At 39.1% G+C, this 18,681-nt stretch overlaps 1 protein-coding gene across 1 annotated transcript in view; it reads right to left on the bottom strand.

Annotated features, from left to right (window-relative positions):
* The window catches only part of GUCY2F (guanylate cyclase 2F, retinal), a 99,960-nt gene that overhangs the window by 64,239 nt on the left and 17,040 nt on the right, over positions 1-18,681 (bottom strand). The window contains exons 3-6 of the mRNA XM_007992542.3: positions 12,992-13,346; positions 11,508-11,592; positions 7,591-7,687; positions 2,853-2,984 (exon numbers count right to left, since the gene is read on the bottom strand). Of these exons, the coding sequence (XP_007990733.3) occupies positions 2,853-2,984; positions 7,591-7,687; positions 11,508-11,592; positions 12,992-13,346 (669 nt within the window). The remainder of the gene's footprint in view (positions 1-2,852; positions 2,985-7,590; positions 7,688-11,507; positions 11,593-12,991; positions 13,347-18,681) is intronic.

The raw sequence follows: 18,681 nt of genomic DNA, 5'->3' as shown, positions 1-18,681 counted from the left end.
AAGAAAGAGGTAACAGGTCCAAAGTAAGTCCAAAATCCAACAAAACAAACAACATTAAGTCTTAAGTCTTGAGAATAATATTTGACTCCATGTTCCAATTCCCAGACACATTGGGGTGGGTGTTGGGCCCCCAAGGCCCCAGAGGATTCCACCTTCATGGCTTAACTGGGTACAACCCATGCCTCAGCTCTCACAGGTAGGAGTCAGTATGACTGCAGCTCTCCCAGACTGGCGTTGCATTCTGGTGGCTTTACAGGTCTAGGGTGTCAAGGGTGGCCGTGCCCCAAAGCCCCACTAAGCACTATGCTACTGGAGGATCTTTGTGGTGGCCCTGACTCCACAGTTTTGCTGAGTACTGCCCTAGTAAGGACGCTTTGTGGTGGCCCAGACCCCACAGTTCCACTGGGTATTGTTCCAGTGGGGACTCTCTGCAGTGGCCCTGCCCCTGTGGCAAGTCTCTGCCTGGGTGCTGAAGCTGTCCAAGATATCCTTTGAAATCTAGATGGATGTATCCATGCCTCCATACCTCTTGCACTCTGAGAGCCTGCAAAGTTGGCACCACGTGGGTACTACCAAGATTTATGGCTTGCATCTTCCAGAGCAGTAGGCCAAGCCAAACCTTGGACCACCTGAGTCAGAACTGGGAAGGTCAAAGAGCCCTGCACTGAAACATGGGAAGCAGAGATTTGAGTCAGCCCCAGGCGGCAAGCCCTGGGATCTCACAGGTGCCCTGGACCGCATCAGTGTCCTGGGCCTCTACTTTGAAACCAGTTCGACGCTCAAGGCCCTGGCTCTCTGGGCCTGTAAAGGGCATGACAGCTTTGAAGATCCCAAAATGTCTTTGGGGTCATTCTCCCATTCTCCCGTCATCTTGATGAATAGCATCTGGCTTCCTTCTATCCATACCAATCTCCTTAGCAAACTTTTTTTCTTTTGTCACACTCTTGGTTTTCTCTCCTAAACATGCTTTTTCATTCTTCACATGGCAAGGCTGAGAATTTTACAACTCTATATGTTCTGTTTCCCTTGTTTTTTTTAAAAAAATGCATTCTGTCTTTAAGTCATTTATCACTTTTTGCATCTTACTATAAGCAGTTAAGAAAAGCCATGCAGCACCCTGAATGCTTAGATGTCTAGAGATTTCTTCCACCAAAAATCCTCATTCATTGCTCACGAATTCTACCTTCCACAGGGTCCTAGAATATGGACATAATTCAGCCAAGTTCTTTGCCAATTTATAAAAAGAATGGATTCTTTTCCAACTTCGTTCCTCATTTCCATCTAAGACTTCCTCAAAATGGTCTTTAACGTACATATTTTTACCAATGTGGTCAATCTGTTCACGACCACTTAAGTAATCTCTAAGAAGAATCAGGCTTTCCATACAGTTCATCTCTTCTTCCAAATCTTCAACAGAATTTCCCTTACTACTCCATTCTCAGCAATCAAGACTTTTTCCAGCACTCCCTTCAAAAGTGTTCCAACCTCTCCCCATTACCCAGTTCCAAAGCGACTTCCACAGTTTTAGGTATTTTTTTTGTAACAACTCACTGCTCTGGTACCAATTTCTGTCTTAGTCTGTTAATATTGGGTAATTTATAAAGACCAGAAAATTATTTTTTACAGTTCTGAAGGATGGGATGTCCAAGATCAAGGCGCCAACAGGTTTGGCTGTCTAGTGAGGGCTGCTCTCTGTTACCAAGATGGTGCCTTGTTTCTGCACCCTCCAGAAGGGAGGAATGCTGTGTCCTCCCAGAGCAGAACGTGGAAGGGCAAATTAGCCAAACACTGCATGAAGCCTCTTCTATAAGGGCTTTAATTCAATTGATGAGAGAGGAGCCTTCATGGCCTAATCACCTTCTAAAGACCCCATCTATTTATACCATCACATTGGCCATTAAGTTTCAACACCTGAATTTTGAGAAGGACACATTCAAACCATAGTAAGGTCCCTGTCAATTATTTATCTAATGGAGAAGAGTATTCATTTGAAAAATCCAATGTGGTTGACAATCTAAAAACTCATTCTGTCCTGTTTTGGACTTTCTTTGTAGTTACTGTTGAAGTTGAGAGTGTTTGCTGCTCTTGGGAGTATCTTCAAACAAAACAAGGAAACCACACTGAGAAGGCCTCACTTAGAAGGAACAGAAAGGCAGTCTAGTTTCCCTTTTACCCCCTGCTTAACTCATTCATGCTGAGAAGAAACAGTTCATCTCTCTGATGCAAGATTTGTTCTGGTTGCCAAATTCTAGTATCTTAGATCAGGTGGTACAGGGTGGCCTCTTAAAGCTTGAAAGACAGAAACCTCAGTGGAATGAAAAGGATTTCTATTTTCAGCAGCAGAAAGTAACCTGTTACTCCAAGAGGCAGAACAGGTGAAGAAAAATAAATAACTGAATAATTTTTAAAGTCTCAATATCAGAGGATAACAAGTACAGGAAGAACAACTAGAATTTGAAGAGAAGGGTACCCCAAACTCTGCCGTGCACACGCATGTCTCTAGACATCTCATTACAAACAATAGACTCAGGGAGTCATTTCTTCTATTATTATCTATATATCTTCTGGAGTGAGTGACACATTTAAATGTTTGGGTCTCAAGAACTTTTTTCTACATGCATAATAAATATATGGAGTTGAAAGACCAGTGAAGTTATAAATAAGTAGATTTGTTGCTGAGGAAAATAATTGCCAAGAATGTCAACTAAACAAGTCCATAAGCAAACACACACACCAAACTGGAAAGACTTGCCAAAAGCCCCAGTATTTTTACCTAAAGACTAATTACTAAATCATTGCCTCATTTTAAAATCCAAGAAAACAGTAGATTAGACAGCTGTTAAATATCTTACCTCATAAATCGCTATGTTGGAGTTTTCATAGGTAGCTGGAGTTAGACTGCCTGAAGAAAAGGAGAGTCTTGGGAACCTCCCACTTTGAACCTCTGAGGTAATCTGGAAGCTTACACTGGCACGACTTCCTCTCTGTGAAAGGATTAGGAAAGAAAAGTTATGAACAAAATACTCATGATTTAGCACAGAGCTTATCTGAATTTTCTTTTTTATTCCTAAGAAAAGAACCGTATGAGTTGAACCCTGTAAACATGAGGTTGATTGATTTTCCCTATCCTTCTGAACTTTTTTTTTTTTTTAGTTCAGGGTTGGTACCTTATTTAACCACCATGTAGCACCAAAAAATTATAAAGGTGCTTCCATCACCTAGAGAGGATTAAAATTATAGATGGGGGCAAGAAAGAATGCCAGTCATAATTTAATCTGGGACCCTCACTTTATAGACAAAAAAGTAAGACCAAAAAAAGATAAAATAAGTTTCCTAATATCATACAGCTAGTCAATTGTTCAGTTACAAGAATTATTGTTTATAAAAATCTAACATTAAAAAAAGTCGGCCGGGCGCGGTGGCTCACGCCTGTAATCCCAGCACTTTGGGAGGCCGAGGCGGGCGGATCACAAGGTCAGGAGATCGAGACCATGGTGAAACCCCGTCTCTACTAAAAAATAGAAAAAAATTAGCCGGGCGCAGTGGCGGGCGCCTGTAGTCCCAGCTACTCGGGAGGCTGAGGTAGGAGAATGGCGTGAACCCGGCAGGCGGAGCTTGCAGTGAGCCGAGATTGCGCCACTGCACTCCAGCCTGGGCGACAGAGCGAGACTCCGTCTCAAAAAAAAAAAAAAAAAAAAAAAAAAAAAAAAAAAAGTCAATAGCAGACCTAGGACAGCATCCCACCTTGCTGACTCTCAGGAGTGGCTCTTTTTGTGATACTATCCTGAATGGCATCCTTCTTTGTGCAGGTAAAATTAATGGCAGAGGGATCCCAGAAAGCAATAATAGTAGAGAGTGAGCAGATCACATGCCTATATATAATTTATGAGTCTGATGCTTAAATGGGTCAAATTCTCTATTCCTTGATTTTTGAAGTTGCACACATAAGTCTGGTAGGAAAGGGCTGGGAACTGCACAGTTGAATGACAAGAGGAAGAGTTACCTGCAATCTGTGTTAACCTTTAAAATTGAACCTCTGTATCTTCAATTGAACCAGTAGACTTATTTCACATGAAGACATATAAATCAACAGGTTCCTCATATTCTCCATACCTCCAAATGTGCCTTTCTTAGAATTAAAGCAATCCAGAGCTAGTAGTTACATTTTGGTATTGTCTAGGAGTGCCCCCACCCTCAACTCCAACATCCTTGTTTTATAATTAGGAAACAAAGACCTAGAGAGGTACATAGGGACTGGGACAAGAATCTTGGTGTTATATCTGGTCCTGTGCTCTCTCTACAACTACATTATGCTTTATTTTACTTTGCTTGCCAATAAAAATTAATCTTAACTACTTCCCAACACTCTACCCCTTAATAGTCTTTGATCAACTAAAGATTACAGCTGAGTTAGCTCAGAGTTAAGCTCCGTCTATGAAGACTATCACAAAGTTCCAAGACAATGGTAAACTCCACCCAGCCCGCAATGTGCTGAAATCTCAACAGCTCAAAATTCAGACAAGATGGAAAACTTGACTCTTCACATAACCCCAGCATCAACCTGAACACTCCCCAACAGAGCAAGGTCAGGGAGGAATCTACTTCCCTTTCATTCTTTATTTTCATGTCTCAGCAGGAGTACCTAGATCTGTATATTGAGATATAGACCTCTCCATGAAGGGCAAAGGAGAAAGCAAGGGAATTGCCAAAATCCACACACATTTTGACTTCAGCTTCATTTTCTTCTAAAAACTTCCTTTCCTAACCTGACTTCTCCTGACCTGCCAATTTTTCTAGACAGAATTAATTTTATATTCACTAAGAGTTTACACTTTCAGACATTCCATTTGGATGGAATTCTTGGCTTGGCTTCTTGACTGATTAGGCACAGCCAGCTGCAAGTTTGTGACTACACAGCAATTAAGGAAAATGTATGCTTCCCCTATCTCTTCCCATCAGAACCTCTGATATAAGCCAAATGCCAAAAGGGATCTGGAGGCCAAGAGCCATGTTCTTCTAGGGTAATGCCATCCTTTTCCACCTGGGCCAAAATAGTAAAAACATAAAATAAAATAAAACAATTATTTTTTTTCAATTTACAAAAGAACATTCCCTACTATAAGGCTACCAATCCCTTATAACAGTATACCAATCCCTTAGTAACAGTAATAGTCCTGTTATTATTCATTTTTCTCACTCATATGGTAAAAAGTGATGACGTTTTATTCTCATGTCAAAATGTATGCACAAGTGAAAAAAAAACTATCAGGATGAGCAAGATTTTAAAACCCTAGGTACTTTGTTTACCTGAAGGTAGCACTGCTCAGCTATTTATGGTGACTTTGTGAGGCCTGGTATGCTTTAGTCACCCAAATATGGTTTATGTCTCAGTACAAATGAGAGGAGGAATAGGTGGAGGTCTTATAGACTACACTGGACTATCGCAAATCCTATACAAATTAAAGCCTCATTCAGTCCAAAATTGAGCTATGTGTATCATTTTGATATGTTAGAGCTAAAACATCTAGGCAATTGATATGAACTGTCATTTTGACATGGATATCACCAAAGAAGTGGGGATTTTACAAACAGGTTTATTGCTTTTGACTGAAACTTTACTATATTTTGCTACATTTAGACAATAACTTCTAATCATCTACTTTTACTACTGAACATCCATTTCTGGATAAAACATCTTGTCACAAAAGTGAATACTTTTTTCTTAGTATTGGGTTATATATTAGTATTGCTTCAGAGCTTGTATTTCAACATCTATACTTTCTACTTAAAGCAGGAAATTTTATGCCAGGCATATTGAGTATGGCAAATCCAGACAAATTCCACTACCATGAGTCCTAGGGTCCTTTGGTGGCTCCAAAAATGGGGACTAATATCAATAAATTTTTATGCCACAAGGGTGGAGTGTAGGCTTCAGCCACAGTGACAGTTTTGGCTTTCAGCAATACGTTTCCAGGAACACAATATCAACCTTACGAAAAGATCTGATGATTTAAACAAGTAAGAATTAGGGTTATAATTGAAAATTAAATCAAACAGCTGAACAACTAATTTGACTCCAACTGCTCAGGGTAGTACCATGTAAATCCATTCTCACCCAGCCAACTAATTAAATATACCCTTCAATTTCACATTCAGGCAAAAGACCAGTTTGGTCACTGAGATAACAATTAATTATCAAATCTGGCACAGTTGTGTAGCAAGAGTAAATGGCACATGAAGACAGTATAAGGTGTTTGTATACTCTTCCTACATCCACTACCATACTATAAATTACAGACTAGTGTCTTTACTGTGGCTACATATACTAGCACAAAGAGACACACTAGCTAGCTTTGACAGTACTCTTCCCCACATGTTCTCTTCTCCAAGCTTCTATTTATGCTATTTCCTCTGCCTAGGATGCCTCACCTATGGGGCCAGATAGGTAATATAAAGAGGTGAAATATGCTGAGTATAAGACAATATAGAGTGGTGGGAATTGTATCAAACTGCAAAGAACATGCCTTTTCCACAAAACACAACTACTACTGAGTTATAGCCAATTGTCAGAATGAGATCCAAGGTTGACAGATCTTCCAACTTTTAAAGAAAACTCAGAAATCCAGATTTTTATATGTAATTTCATAATTTCAAAATTCTGGCTTTTTTTTTAATAACTGTGAGGGTGAAACAAAGGTGGTTACCAGTTTGTGACCTAAAAAATCCCTATCCTTCCTTCATTAAGACTCAGTTTTTGTGCTGAGTTTCTGAAAAGCCTCCCTCCACTGATCTGCCTCCTCTGAAGTTCTACCACGCTCTAGTTTCTTTGTACAACATGGCGCTTGTCGTCTCTCTTGTGTGGTATGATTTGTCTCTCTAACTTAACTGCAATCCTCTTGAAATCTAGGACTACATGTCATCTTTCACAAAGCCTAGCCCCAGGGGTAGGACATAGTAGCAGGCCTTTAATGAAGATCACCAATACATTACAATCACAACCAGTGAAGATCTTTTGGTGAAATGCAACTCTCTTTCACTAGTTGATTAATTCACCAAACTTTTACAAGCACCTACTATATTATAAGCATTATGTTAGGCTAACATTTTAAAAGATATATTGCTGCCCTTGAAGAAATAACCATCAAATGTTGAGTCCATATATACAAAGAACTACATTAAGTCAAAGCTAAACTACTGCTCAAAGTGCACTGCATTCACTTGCACAACAATGTTCTAAGGCTGCACTATTTAATAAAAATGTAACATGAGCCATATATGTAATTTTAAGTTTTCTAGTAGTCACAATTAATAAAAGGAAACAGGTAAAATTAACTTTAATAATATACTTTAACCCAATATATCTAAAATATTTAATTTTGACATTTACTTAACTTTTGTAATTGTTTAAATATTTTTTTAAATTTAATAAGATATTTTACATGTTTTTGTACTGTCTTCTAAACCCACTGAATATTTTACTCTTATAGCATATCACAATTCAGACTAGCCACACGTCAAGTGCTCAATAATTATCTGTGGCTTGTGGCTACCATACTGGACAGAGCAGCAAAAGAAAAGGATACACCTTACCTTACTGCCAAAGTGGGGGTTGATAAACGTTACATCCTCCAAAGTCAGTAGAATTCTACTGGGTCCTTTGATCAACTGGATTTTATTTATACGACGCCTAAAACAAACATGAAATCAGAGTGTCACAAGGGACTGGGTGTTTTGGCAAAGCCAGGGTTAATTTGCCCTAAGATAACAGTTAAAGAATATTCAAGGTATACAAAATAATTGGGAGGATAAACACACATGGATTTTTACCATAGTACCTACAGGAAAAGAAGGAAGCCCGGCCCGCACAACTTGCAGTTACAAAGACCAAAAGAGAAAAATTAAAATGCTCTTGAAGACGCATCAAAAGAGAGGTGCGAAGGCACTACATGGGAATGGTATCTCAGGCTAATAAAATGGTGATCCCACATCAAGGGCACATTCATAACAACACGTCTGAATACATTTAAGGAACTCAATACTCTTTCTCATATGCCATAGTATTTATCCTGATAATACCAGGGCCAAGAATCATTAATCTCCATTTTATAGACAAAAACACATTAGAGAAACAAAACAAAATTGAGCAAATTGGCATGAGATCCCCTAGCCTGAGGCAGAGCTGGAACTTGAATCCTTGCTCCCTGGCTGTGGGCCCAGATTTCTACCCATAAGACGCTTGTCTTGTAAAGTTGCCAAAGCAACAGGTTGAAAAGTGGAAAAATTCAATCAGTTGGTTGCTTTGTCTACATGATTCCAAACAAGTAGGCTGACTGAGTTTTCTTCTTTTACTGAATTGGTCTCTTGTCTGAGCATTACAGACACAGTTTAAACCTGATTCTCTCTAAACATGCCCATTAATTTGTAGTGAATGTAATTATTTTCTACAAATCAATTACTAGACACATAGGAGTTTATGATGTGTACTCACACAGTCAGGTAGGTCTGACTGGGCAACTTGAAGACCTGGAGGGAATCTTGATTAGTCAGTGTGCTCGTTTTGTTGTTTTGTCTTGGGGGCTCTGACAGCTACAATTTGGCTTTGCTTTTTCCGTAACCCCATAATGGTTACTCTGTGGAATGTGTTAAAGCCAAGAGCCATCGTGGAGAAAACAACCACTGAATCAAAATGCTTTGTCAAGTTGCTTTAAGAAGTTTACAATGTCACTGTAGCTTTAAGTATCAGCAACTCAGTTTTTCTCAGTGATTCCACTGGTTTGTAAACAAACAATTAATGTGTTTCTAATTGTCTGCCAACAAATATGTCCCTTATCACTGTGGGAGCTGCTGCCCTGCAGAGAAAATTAAAAGAGCCCTGTAGTGGATTCTTGGGTACAGCACATGAATCTTTTGGCAAAGTAAAGCATCACTCCCTAACTCATCTGTTTCATATGTGTGGTGAATTGTCTTAAAACAGGCACACCTGTAAAAATAATCATGCTACAGAGTACACTCTAGTAAAAAGCAAACTGGACTCCCAGTCCAGAGATCTGGGATGTGGTGCAGATTCTGTCATTAATTAGCCAGGTCCAGGTGACCTTGGATAAATAATTTAACCTCTGCATGGCTCAGTGTCCTCATCTAGCAGGATAATAGTCCTTGCATTACCTGCTTTATAGAGTTGTTTTGAAAATCAAATCAGATAATGTATGTGAAAGTGCTCTGAAAAGCATAAAGCACTATGAAAGTATGAGGGCTCATTATTATCATTATCATCATTAGTATAACAAAGCACGGGAGAGCTTTATAGAAAGGCGATGCAATCTGGTTCCGGAGGAGTAGGGAGAAAGGAGGAGTTCAAAGAATCCTTTGTTTTGGGGTGGTTGGGTTCTTTGCATGTCTTTCTTTCTGAAAAAAAACTTAAACAATCAAAACATACAGAAAAGGAAGGAACAGAGAGTTACTCTCCTGCAAGTAATCACCGTCTATTACAGAATCTCATCAGCCGCTCAGCTCTTCTGATTGCAGCCGTGGTGGGCAGAAAGAGGGAGGAAGGCAGCAAAGAGGGGGCATCTTTTGTGCTTTGTTAGCTGAAGAACCAAGGACCAAGTGAGTCTGGGAAATGATGTACCTCTTTCCCATCTCTAAGTTTTCTGTGACCACTTGAAGTACCAATTGTCTCAAACTCATTTTCCTCTCCAATCATTTTCCTCTCTAATCAGGTCCCTCTCCAATAATTTTCCTCTCCAATCTTTGCCCTTCAGCCCACAAGATTCAAACAAACCCCTCCCCACTGGTTTTTTTTTTTTTTCTTTTTTCCTTCCTTTTCCAAGAATTGCAGACTAGGCTCACTTAAAGCCCAAAGAACCAGTCCATACAGTGGGAAAGATGAGTGAGAACTGTCAGTTGGGGGGTTGACAAATAACATAAACAGCTGAGTGACTACATTTTCCACACTGCCACGGGATGTTTTGGCATTAGGTAGACAGAGTCTGTTACTCCTCAAATTTCTCCAGACAGGGAAGCTTTTTGATTGGATAGAGTTTATTTTTGCTAAGTATCTAATGATGTTAATTAAATATTCTTTGGCAGCAGCTAAGTTAAAGATATTGAATTTCTATTCTTAGCAGGAATATATCCCAGTTACAGAAATTAAAAGAAAAACTTCCTTTGAACTAGTGTCTTTATCAAGTGTGTTTTAACAATTCATAAGCTACCTACGACTCTGTGTGACTTTATCAAATTTCTAATACTGGGGAAATTGGATAATAGAAGTTTTCCACAGCTATGCCAACATTTTAAACACTAAGAGTAACATCTGTTACGGTTTCAATCCAGGATTTCACAGACTTATTAAAATATCAGAGCTGGGAAGGCTCTTAAACATCATCTAATCCAATTTCTTCATTGTGCAAATGAGAAAATTCTGGCCAAGAAAGGTTAGGTGGCTTGCCCAAGGTCACACAGCTATTTAATACACTATAAAAATTTTTTTGTAGAACTTAACAAAATAGCCTCACTCTATTCCCTACCAATCCAGGCCATATTGTTGTCAGGACCACCCTTACTAAGAGGTGACAATGATGTGGTTTGCAGGGTGGCAATGGGAAAATGAGATGGCTATAATTTATTTTATTTTTCACTTTCCTCCAATTGTTCTAGTATGGAGAGAGTCCAAGTGTTAAAATGCAAAGTTTATAAGAAAGAGCTGTCATGTTAGGCCATCTTCAGCCACTTATCCCTGGTTCTGTAGTACCTCATTAGATTATTTGGTCATGTACTAAGGGATCTGAGGGAGGAAGGTAAAACTTGATGATAATAAAGATGTTGATGGTTAGACAGGATAACTTTTGCCCAAGGAAGCAAGATGGTAGAAATCTGGAATGTGATACCCTGGACAAAAGGCATGAGTATCAAAGTGAAGATCCTGAGCTTCCAACAATCAGCAAGAGAGTTCCTTGTTCTTGGGAAGGGGTTGAGATTTTACCATTTATTGAGCACCTACTATGAGTCACATACTGTTCTAGGTGCTTTACTTATTTTAGTTTACTTAATCCCCATTATAGTCCTATGAGTTCATACCATTATTCCTAGAGCTTGGATTTTAGCAAAGTCTGCCGAATTCTTGAAATTCATTAAAATATCTCAATTCCATTCCCTATCATCACATATCATTTGGGCAAGGAGACTCTGCTAGGAGAAAGGAGAACAAAGATAGGGAGTACACAGGCCCTAAAGTACTAGTTCTCTTATTTCACCATTGTGTTGAGAGCCAGATCTATTCACAGGCAACAACACTGACAACACAGCTGAGGAAGTTATTCTTGGCATCATGAAAACACTTCACTCTAAATGGGGCCTGTAGGAATGGTAAACCACTGTGGAAAAAAGAAAATCAGTGGGTCATGTAATGAGACAATTGTAATGAATCAGGACTTCCTGGAAATCAATATTAACAAGGCTATTATGGGCTTGTATTTTTTTATATACAAAAAGAACAAAAAATGTACCTTATAAAGTAAGCAAATCCATTAATAAACAGCAGGGCTATAAGCAAAGTAAGGCAGACCATCATGGCAAAGGCAGCATCGATGCCTGCAGAGAGTGAGAGGAAGAGGAAGAATGGCATTATCAGAGAGAGGCAGTAAATAAAGGGCACCGCAGAGTGACTCCTCATGCTTTCTGGTGACTCTAAAATCAAGCCACATCTACCTAACCTAATTCCATTTTTTCTCAGCACAGTCTGTCTTGTTGACTTTATGGACACAGAAAGCAATTTCACTGTTCTGAAGCAAAACCACTCACCACTCTGACAATAACAAATCACATGAATTAAGGCTTACCAGAGTGTTTCTTTGGAGGAAAAAGTCCACGAATGGAAAACTTTGAGTACCTTAATTTAAGTTGGACAGCAACAGAGTTCTTGAGAATAAATATGTTATCTCACCTGTGAAGGGTAAGTATTACCTTGCCTTCATAAAATAAAAGGCCTTTTTAATTCACCTGAGCCCATAGACCTTGCAAGTTATAGATGAAAAACACAGAACTTCTCCTTCAAGGGTGAGGGTAAGTCTGATTTTGATAATTAGTGTTTTCATCAGAATGTAAATTAGCCTCCATAAAATCTAAATATTTGGATAGATTAGTAAGATTTTTGAGGGAAATATGATGTGAGTGAAGACGTAGCTGGGTATATCATGCTAAAGCAAAGTAGAAATCAAAGCCCCTTTCAAATAGATGCGTTTGGTTTTAAGTGTATGGTATACAGTTGCATAATAATATGGGTCCTTCCAGTGATCCCCTCTGACTCTCAGAGATTTGACCAAGTTTCCCCTCTTCCACAAGCTAGAGGAGTTCCACCAGTCAATCAAACTGTAAGTATTTACTGGATACCTACTGTGTTGGGCAGTTGGGCACCATAAAAATTCTTAGCTATGGTCCCTATCCTCAAAGAGCAATATATTTGGGAGTGGGAGTGGAGACAAAATCAGTACACAAGAAACAATTGAAAAGCAATTTTGTGCTAAGCTGTGAGGCACAAACTTTTATTTCAATGGGAGTTCAGAGAGGAGAGAGTATAGATATGGTATTTCTGTGGTGGGACTTGATTGGCAGGATTTGGAAACATCAAGGGATGGATAGGGGACCTTGAAAGCAGGAGAAATAATCATAGGTCATAGCCTACAAAAGAGCAAGAAGAAGGCTAATGTCTTCCTCTTTTTAGAGTAAACTCTTTGGGAAAGAGTGGGATTCTTTTTAAAAAGAGTGGTGGGGAGGCTTTTAAATTGTGGATGATTATTCAGGGCTGCAAAGTACCTCTCATTGTTCTTATTATTTTAAATTAACTAGATACAGTGCCAAGAGGTGTACGTCACTCGAATGCAAATGACTGATTTTATGCATGTTTCAATATTAAAATACGCCTTCTCCTAAAGAGGTTCCCTTGTAACCCAAGCTGAGCCAAATTGACTACTAGCAATTTTCCATTCCTTACCTCCGTGGCAGATCTTCCCTTCTGCAAACCAGCATTTTGCATCTGCTCTAGGGGGCCTGCCACCAGGGAAGTGAATAGGGATCCCTCCGAAACGTAGCAGCTCCATTTCCATGTCCACAGTGTAGGTGCTATGGAGTTCCCATTCTTTCCAGTTGGTGTCCAGGATTACATATTCTGAAATTCCATTTCCATTTGAATCTGTCCTTATCAACTGGTTGAATCCATAGAACTGCATGTTTCTGGAATGCTGAACCAGGCTGGCAGCACCAGCCTGTCCATTTTCTTTCATAGCATTATTCATGGCTTGTGCGATAAAGTAAATTGAATTGTAGATGGTTCCAAACAACGGTGAAACCTATTTTTAAAAATTACAATTATCTTGAGCCCTGGTCACCCTAGAGCGATCTCAGAGTATATTCTAAGCCTGTGTTCATTATTATGGTCTGCACGTCTGAGTGAAGTAGAACTATGAAGACCCAGAGGAAAAAAATTGTTTCTAAGGACTTGCTCAGTTTCTCCCCTGAATTTTCCTGTTTTTCTCCCCCAGGCCGTCACATCTTTAAATATATCAAATATGACAATTTTATGAGCAAACCAAGTCATACACAATATATTTTTATGCTTCTAAACTAAGAAAATGATTTAGAATTATAAAGGGCACTTAAGAAAAACAACTATAGAATAGACAAGGGGAATTCAAAGGAAATATGCCAGGTTAATTACTGGTGCACTGTGCATGGTAAAATCATTTTGCTGGCACTACTGGAGTGGTAGGTGTGTGTGAAAAGACTGTAAATAATGTGTCTCCACAGTCCATGTCTGTATCCTGTCTTAGTTCAAAATGGCTATTTTTCTGGACACATGCTCCCCAGAGAAAGTGAACATTAGAATTCAGTTTTAAACACATACCTACACATACACACTCACATGTATGCACACGCAAACATCCACCCTGACACATACGCACCCAGCTATCTAGAACCAAAGTTTGTAGAGTATAGAGAATATGAATTTTAGTCAGAAAACCTATTGATGTGCACAGTGGCAAAGCTTCGACTTAAAACAGTAGGACTGCTAGGGTGGATAGCATAACTATGCCTGCTAAATAAATATGGTAAAAGCAACAATGTTTTTGTATACTATGCCCAGATGCACAGCCCATTAACCTTGTAAGTCTGTTTTTGTATAAAATCTTGTATCTTTTTTCCAAAAAGGTAGAGGATGAGAAAACAATTCCTCCCTTCTCTGTACCTCCCCCTACATGGCCCCTCACACACGCGGCCATGGCTTCATGGTTTTCCATGTCACTTCATTTCTAGGATGGAGTTCAAGAAAGCTATGGTCATGCCATTTTTCTGAGCATCAGAGAAAGCTGATACTTGCTACTTTGGTTTCACAAGGTCTAGAAAGCTAAGCTCCTGTAACAACCTTCATGTGAAAAAAAAGGGCTTAAAATTGAGTGAATCGTTTTTTATTAGAAATAAAAGTCAAGATGCAGAGAGGTGTAGCAGATAGCAAGACACTGCCATGTCCTGTTAATGTAGAGTGGGGGTTTTCAACACCAGCTGCACGTTAGAATTACCTGAAGAGCGTCAAAAATAGCAGTGCCAAACCCAACCCAGACCAACAAAAAGAGATGCTTTTAGTTTGATACCCCAGTAATCAGCATTATTGAAAGCTCCTCAAATATTCTAAAATGCATGCAGGATTTTAAGACATCAGTATAGAAGATGATACCCTGTCCTGTGATCAGTGCCTAATGCCAGAATGTTTGAGAAAGTCATTTATCAGCTTTCTCTGCGCTTCCGTTTCTTCCTCTGTGAAAAGAGAACACAGAATCATGAATGTCTAAACTTTAGAAGTCATCTTGTCTAACTATCTTACATTATAGGTAAGAAAGGGAGACACAGAGAAGTTACATGATCTGTCAAGTTCACATACCTGAGCATAAAATAAGGAGTAAAATTCAGGTCTCCTGTTTCTCAGTTTAGCATTCTTTATTGGAATATATGTCCCCTGTGGTCCCTTCTGGCTCTGAACTCCTGTGAAAATTCCTAATACTTGGTATAGTTCAGGGACAAAATTTAGCTTGTAGACATTTTTATAGCCTGTTTAAGGGTTCTTCTTCATCTCGCTGACCTCTCTCTTCACGTTGGAGTGCCCCAAAACTCAGTCTTTGGTCTTCTTCTCTGTCCACACTAACTTCCTTGGTGATCTCTTTTGTTCTCGTGGCCTTAAGTACTAGATCTATGCCATAACTCTCAGATTTATCCTTCCAATTCAGACCTATAGCCTAAATTCCAGATTTATATACTCAATTGCCTACTTTTATATCTCCACTTGGATGTTAAAAATCAGCATACCTAATGTTGAACTCATGATATTCACCCCAAATCCTCCTGATCCATCTACAACTAGTCTTGTCAATCTATGTTAATAACTACTTCATTCTTCTAGTTGTTCAGGCCAAAACCTTGCCGCACGTAACAGAGCTAACTACTAGCAGAGCAGAAATCAATGCCTCAGTCTCCAGAGGGTTTTATTCCAATGATCTTCCTTCATCACCCTGTGTCAAGATGCACTCTGTAGAAATAGATCATGAATGGATGGCATGTGCTGCCACCAAGGTATCCACACTTAGTTGCCTAGCACACGCTGAGCTCCCTTAAGAGGTTTTCACTAATTCCCCTCCTGACATTCTTGGATGCTCTATTTGATTGTCTTTGGAATTTCTGCAAAACCCTGACTGTTTTCTGGGGGCTTTGGTAGGTTATGACAATAAGTGAAGGATGGAAAGTGGAGTATAAAATCAATACTAGTAAAACAAATAAGTGAAAAAAAAAAAAAAAAAAAAAACCGGGCAGCAAGCTCCTGAAAGCAAACAGAATGCTAGTGTTCTGTTTTGAAAGGCACAGAGCCTTCTGGGAAAGAAAACTGCATCTACCTACAGCCAAAAGTGAAGATTAAAACTCAAAAACAACATTCCCAACTCTGAGTTTCTCCAACACACTGGGTTTTCAGCTGGCCAGGCTGTGCTGGCTTTTGTGCTCTGATTGACCTATTGGAGCTGACTGACAGAAACTCTCCAAGATGACTGAAACTGAAGCCTGTTCTTCAGGATTCTCTAGCCTAGACAACACATGTACTCACAGCCACAACACTATGGTAGAGAGACTTATAGCATAGCTATAGTAACAACATTCACTTGCAAAAGAGGGGCTGTCACAATGGTCCACTGTCACTTCGAGGCCTTGGAGTTGTGCTGTAGTTGGTCTGAGTTCCTGTTTTACCCATTATGCCCTTCAGCAAAGGGAATTGCCTCTTCCCATACATCAAGGGCATACTCTGTTGGCATCATTCACAAAAGGTCCCTAGTTGCACTTGCCACAAATAATGAGAAAGAGAAAAGGTAAAAGGTGGAACACGGGAAGAAGAAGCATTCTCTACAGGCCTCTATCCAGCTTCTCACTGAAGCTCCAAAAAAGTAAGACAGAATTAGCGGGAACTTCTGTCAGAGAGATGATCTTGTTGACATCGCAGTCCAAAATGGTGAGACCACTGATGACTAAGCCTATTGTTTTTGCCTACTCTATAGACCTGAACCTGAAAGAATTAATTATGAATGATAATTAAAACGTATCACTGGTTTTTATTCTGTTACTTTAGATAGCTCTACCCTAGGCTTTTAAAGTTTTTATCCAAGAGAATAAGGTCTGGATCAGGAACAGTAATATCTGAATTTGTTCAGTATAATGGTTCGTGCTGTTGTTAAGTTGACTACCATCAGTTCAGATTTACTGTGTCTGAGAAGACACAAAACCGGCTTCCCAAGAATTTTGTCCTCAGAAGTGTACATTAAAACATGCCTAGCTTGAAAAGCCATCACCTGAAGGACAAAATGGCACATCAATTATGAACAAAAAGTCAGGCACATGCACAGATCAAGAAACCAAATGATAATTGAATTCTTGTTATTAAAGGCAGTACCTCCAATAATGCATGATCTCAACCCTTGGGCATAGCCAAGAGATGGATAAAAGACCAATGTGTTTGATGCGATGCACATCAACACAAAACCCTTATTTTGTATAGAATGGGGTAGAAAGACAATCTTAGCCACTGTGAGCTGCAGGCAACCTTTTCTGACAACCTTGTTTGGTGTGCCCCATTCTGGAATGTTCCAGTCCTAAACACATCTGCTGCAGCCTAGCATCCCCCTGCCAGGCACCCATATTTAGGGTAATGGAAAACAATAGCAATAACGAGCATAAGGTCCCCAAGTTTGCTAAGAAATCCTGAGGATTTCCTTTGCTTAATCAAATAACTGTACATTTGAAAAAAATCCAAAATGTGTGTTCCAGCCATATATCTTTGTGGCCAATAGAATTTAACTGAAAACAAGCATTGGGAATACAATGAAAAGGAAGAATGCAAGCATCAAACCCTAATTCAGAAGTCTAATTTGTGCCAAAATTTAAAGGTACAAAGTTATAATCCTTGCCCAATCATCCTGAGACCAAATTAGGAAGTTCATCACTGGTGTGCCCACCCCTCAAATCTCTCTATTCTGATTTATTGTTCTCTTTTCACAGGTCCTCATAAGGTCCTAGTACCACCTACATTACAGGAAAACAATTCAATAAATCTATTCAAATCAAAGTATTAGTCACTTAGCAATGTTACTTTGCCTGAGTAAAGCATTGGCATTAGATATTATTAGCACAGTGGAATAAAACAATAAAACACAAGCCTAATGTGTGGTTAAATGATCAGGATCTGGTAGTAGCCTTGGGTTGGAATCCCAGCTCTGCCACTTGCCAGCTGTATGACCTTGAGCAAGTTACCTTGAGCCTTAGTTTCCTCAACCACAAAATGTAGATGTTAATATATCTAATTTGTAGGCGTTGTCTGACGATTCCATTGGATCATTTATGTAAATGACCTGGTACAGAGTAAACACTGAATATACAACAGCTGCTATTGTTTGCATTTCAGAAGAGGAGCATAGGGCTCTGGTAACATCATCCTGGAAGTATAGTGTTCAAGTCCCTTGTCCTAGTTTTGAACTGGTGACCAAGAAGTACTAGAGTCCCAATTTTAGATCCAATTTCCTTAGCACCTGAAATGGAAAAACTGTTCTCCTTCATTGGGGGAAAGATCTCATTTCTATTTTGATCTCTATTATATCCCCTGCAGAGTGCCTGACCCACAATAATAATAATAATAACTTTAATAATAATAATAATGGCTAACATTAATTGAGGGGTTATCAGGTGCCAGGCAAACTATTTAGTGTGTTCATTCATTTAATCCTCACAAGAACCCTGTTAGATAGGTACTATTGTTATTTTCAATTTTTAAAATGAGGAAAAGAAGACATAGAGAGTTTAAATAAACTTAAGGCAGTCTGCCTTCAAAACCCATGATCTTAACCTTCATATTAAGTCTGAGCTTAATAAATACTTACTAACTTAATTAATAGGCTTTGGTGAACTCAACAGTAAAATAATATCACATGCACCCTTTTGTGACTTATTTTTTCCTTTATGACTTTCCATATTCTTCCTGATTAAACATAATGAAATCAAGATTTTTTTTTACTTCACTCTCTTTCTCCTCTCAAACATCACTCTCAAACAAAGAGAACAAGGAACAGAAACACTAAATCTCCATATCTAATGGTATCAGGA

This window comes from Chlorocebus sabaeus, chromosome X, assembly GCF_047675955.1.
Source record: "Chlorocebus sabaeus isolate Y175 chromosome X, mChlSab1.0.hap1, whole genome shotgun sequence".
Lineage (NCBI taxonomy): Eukaryota > Metazoa > Chordata > Mammalia > Primates > Cercopithecidae > Chlorocebus > Chlorocebus sabaeus.
Note: the sequence above shows the minus strand (reverse complement) of the source record. Positions and strands in the feature narration are given on the sequence as shown.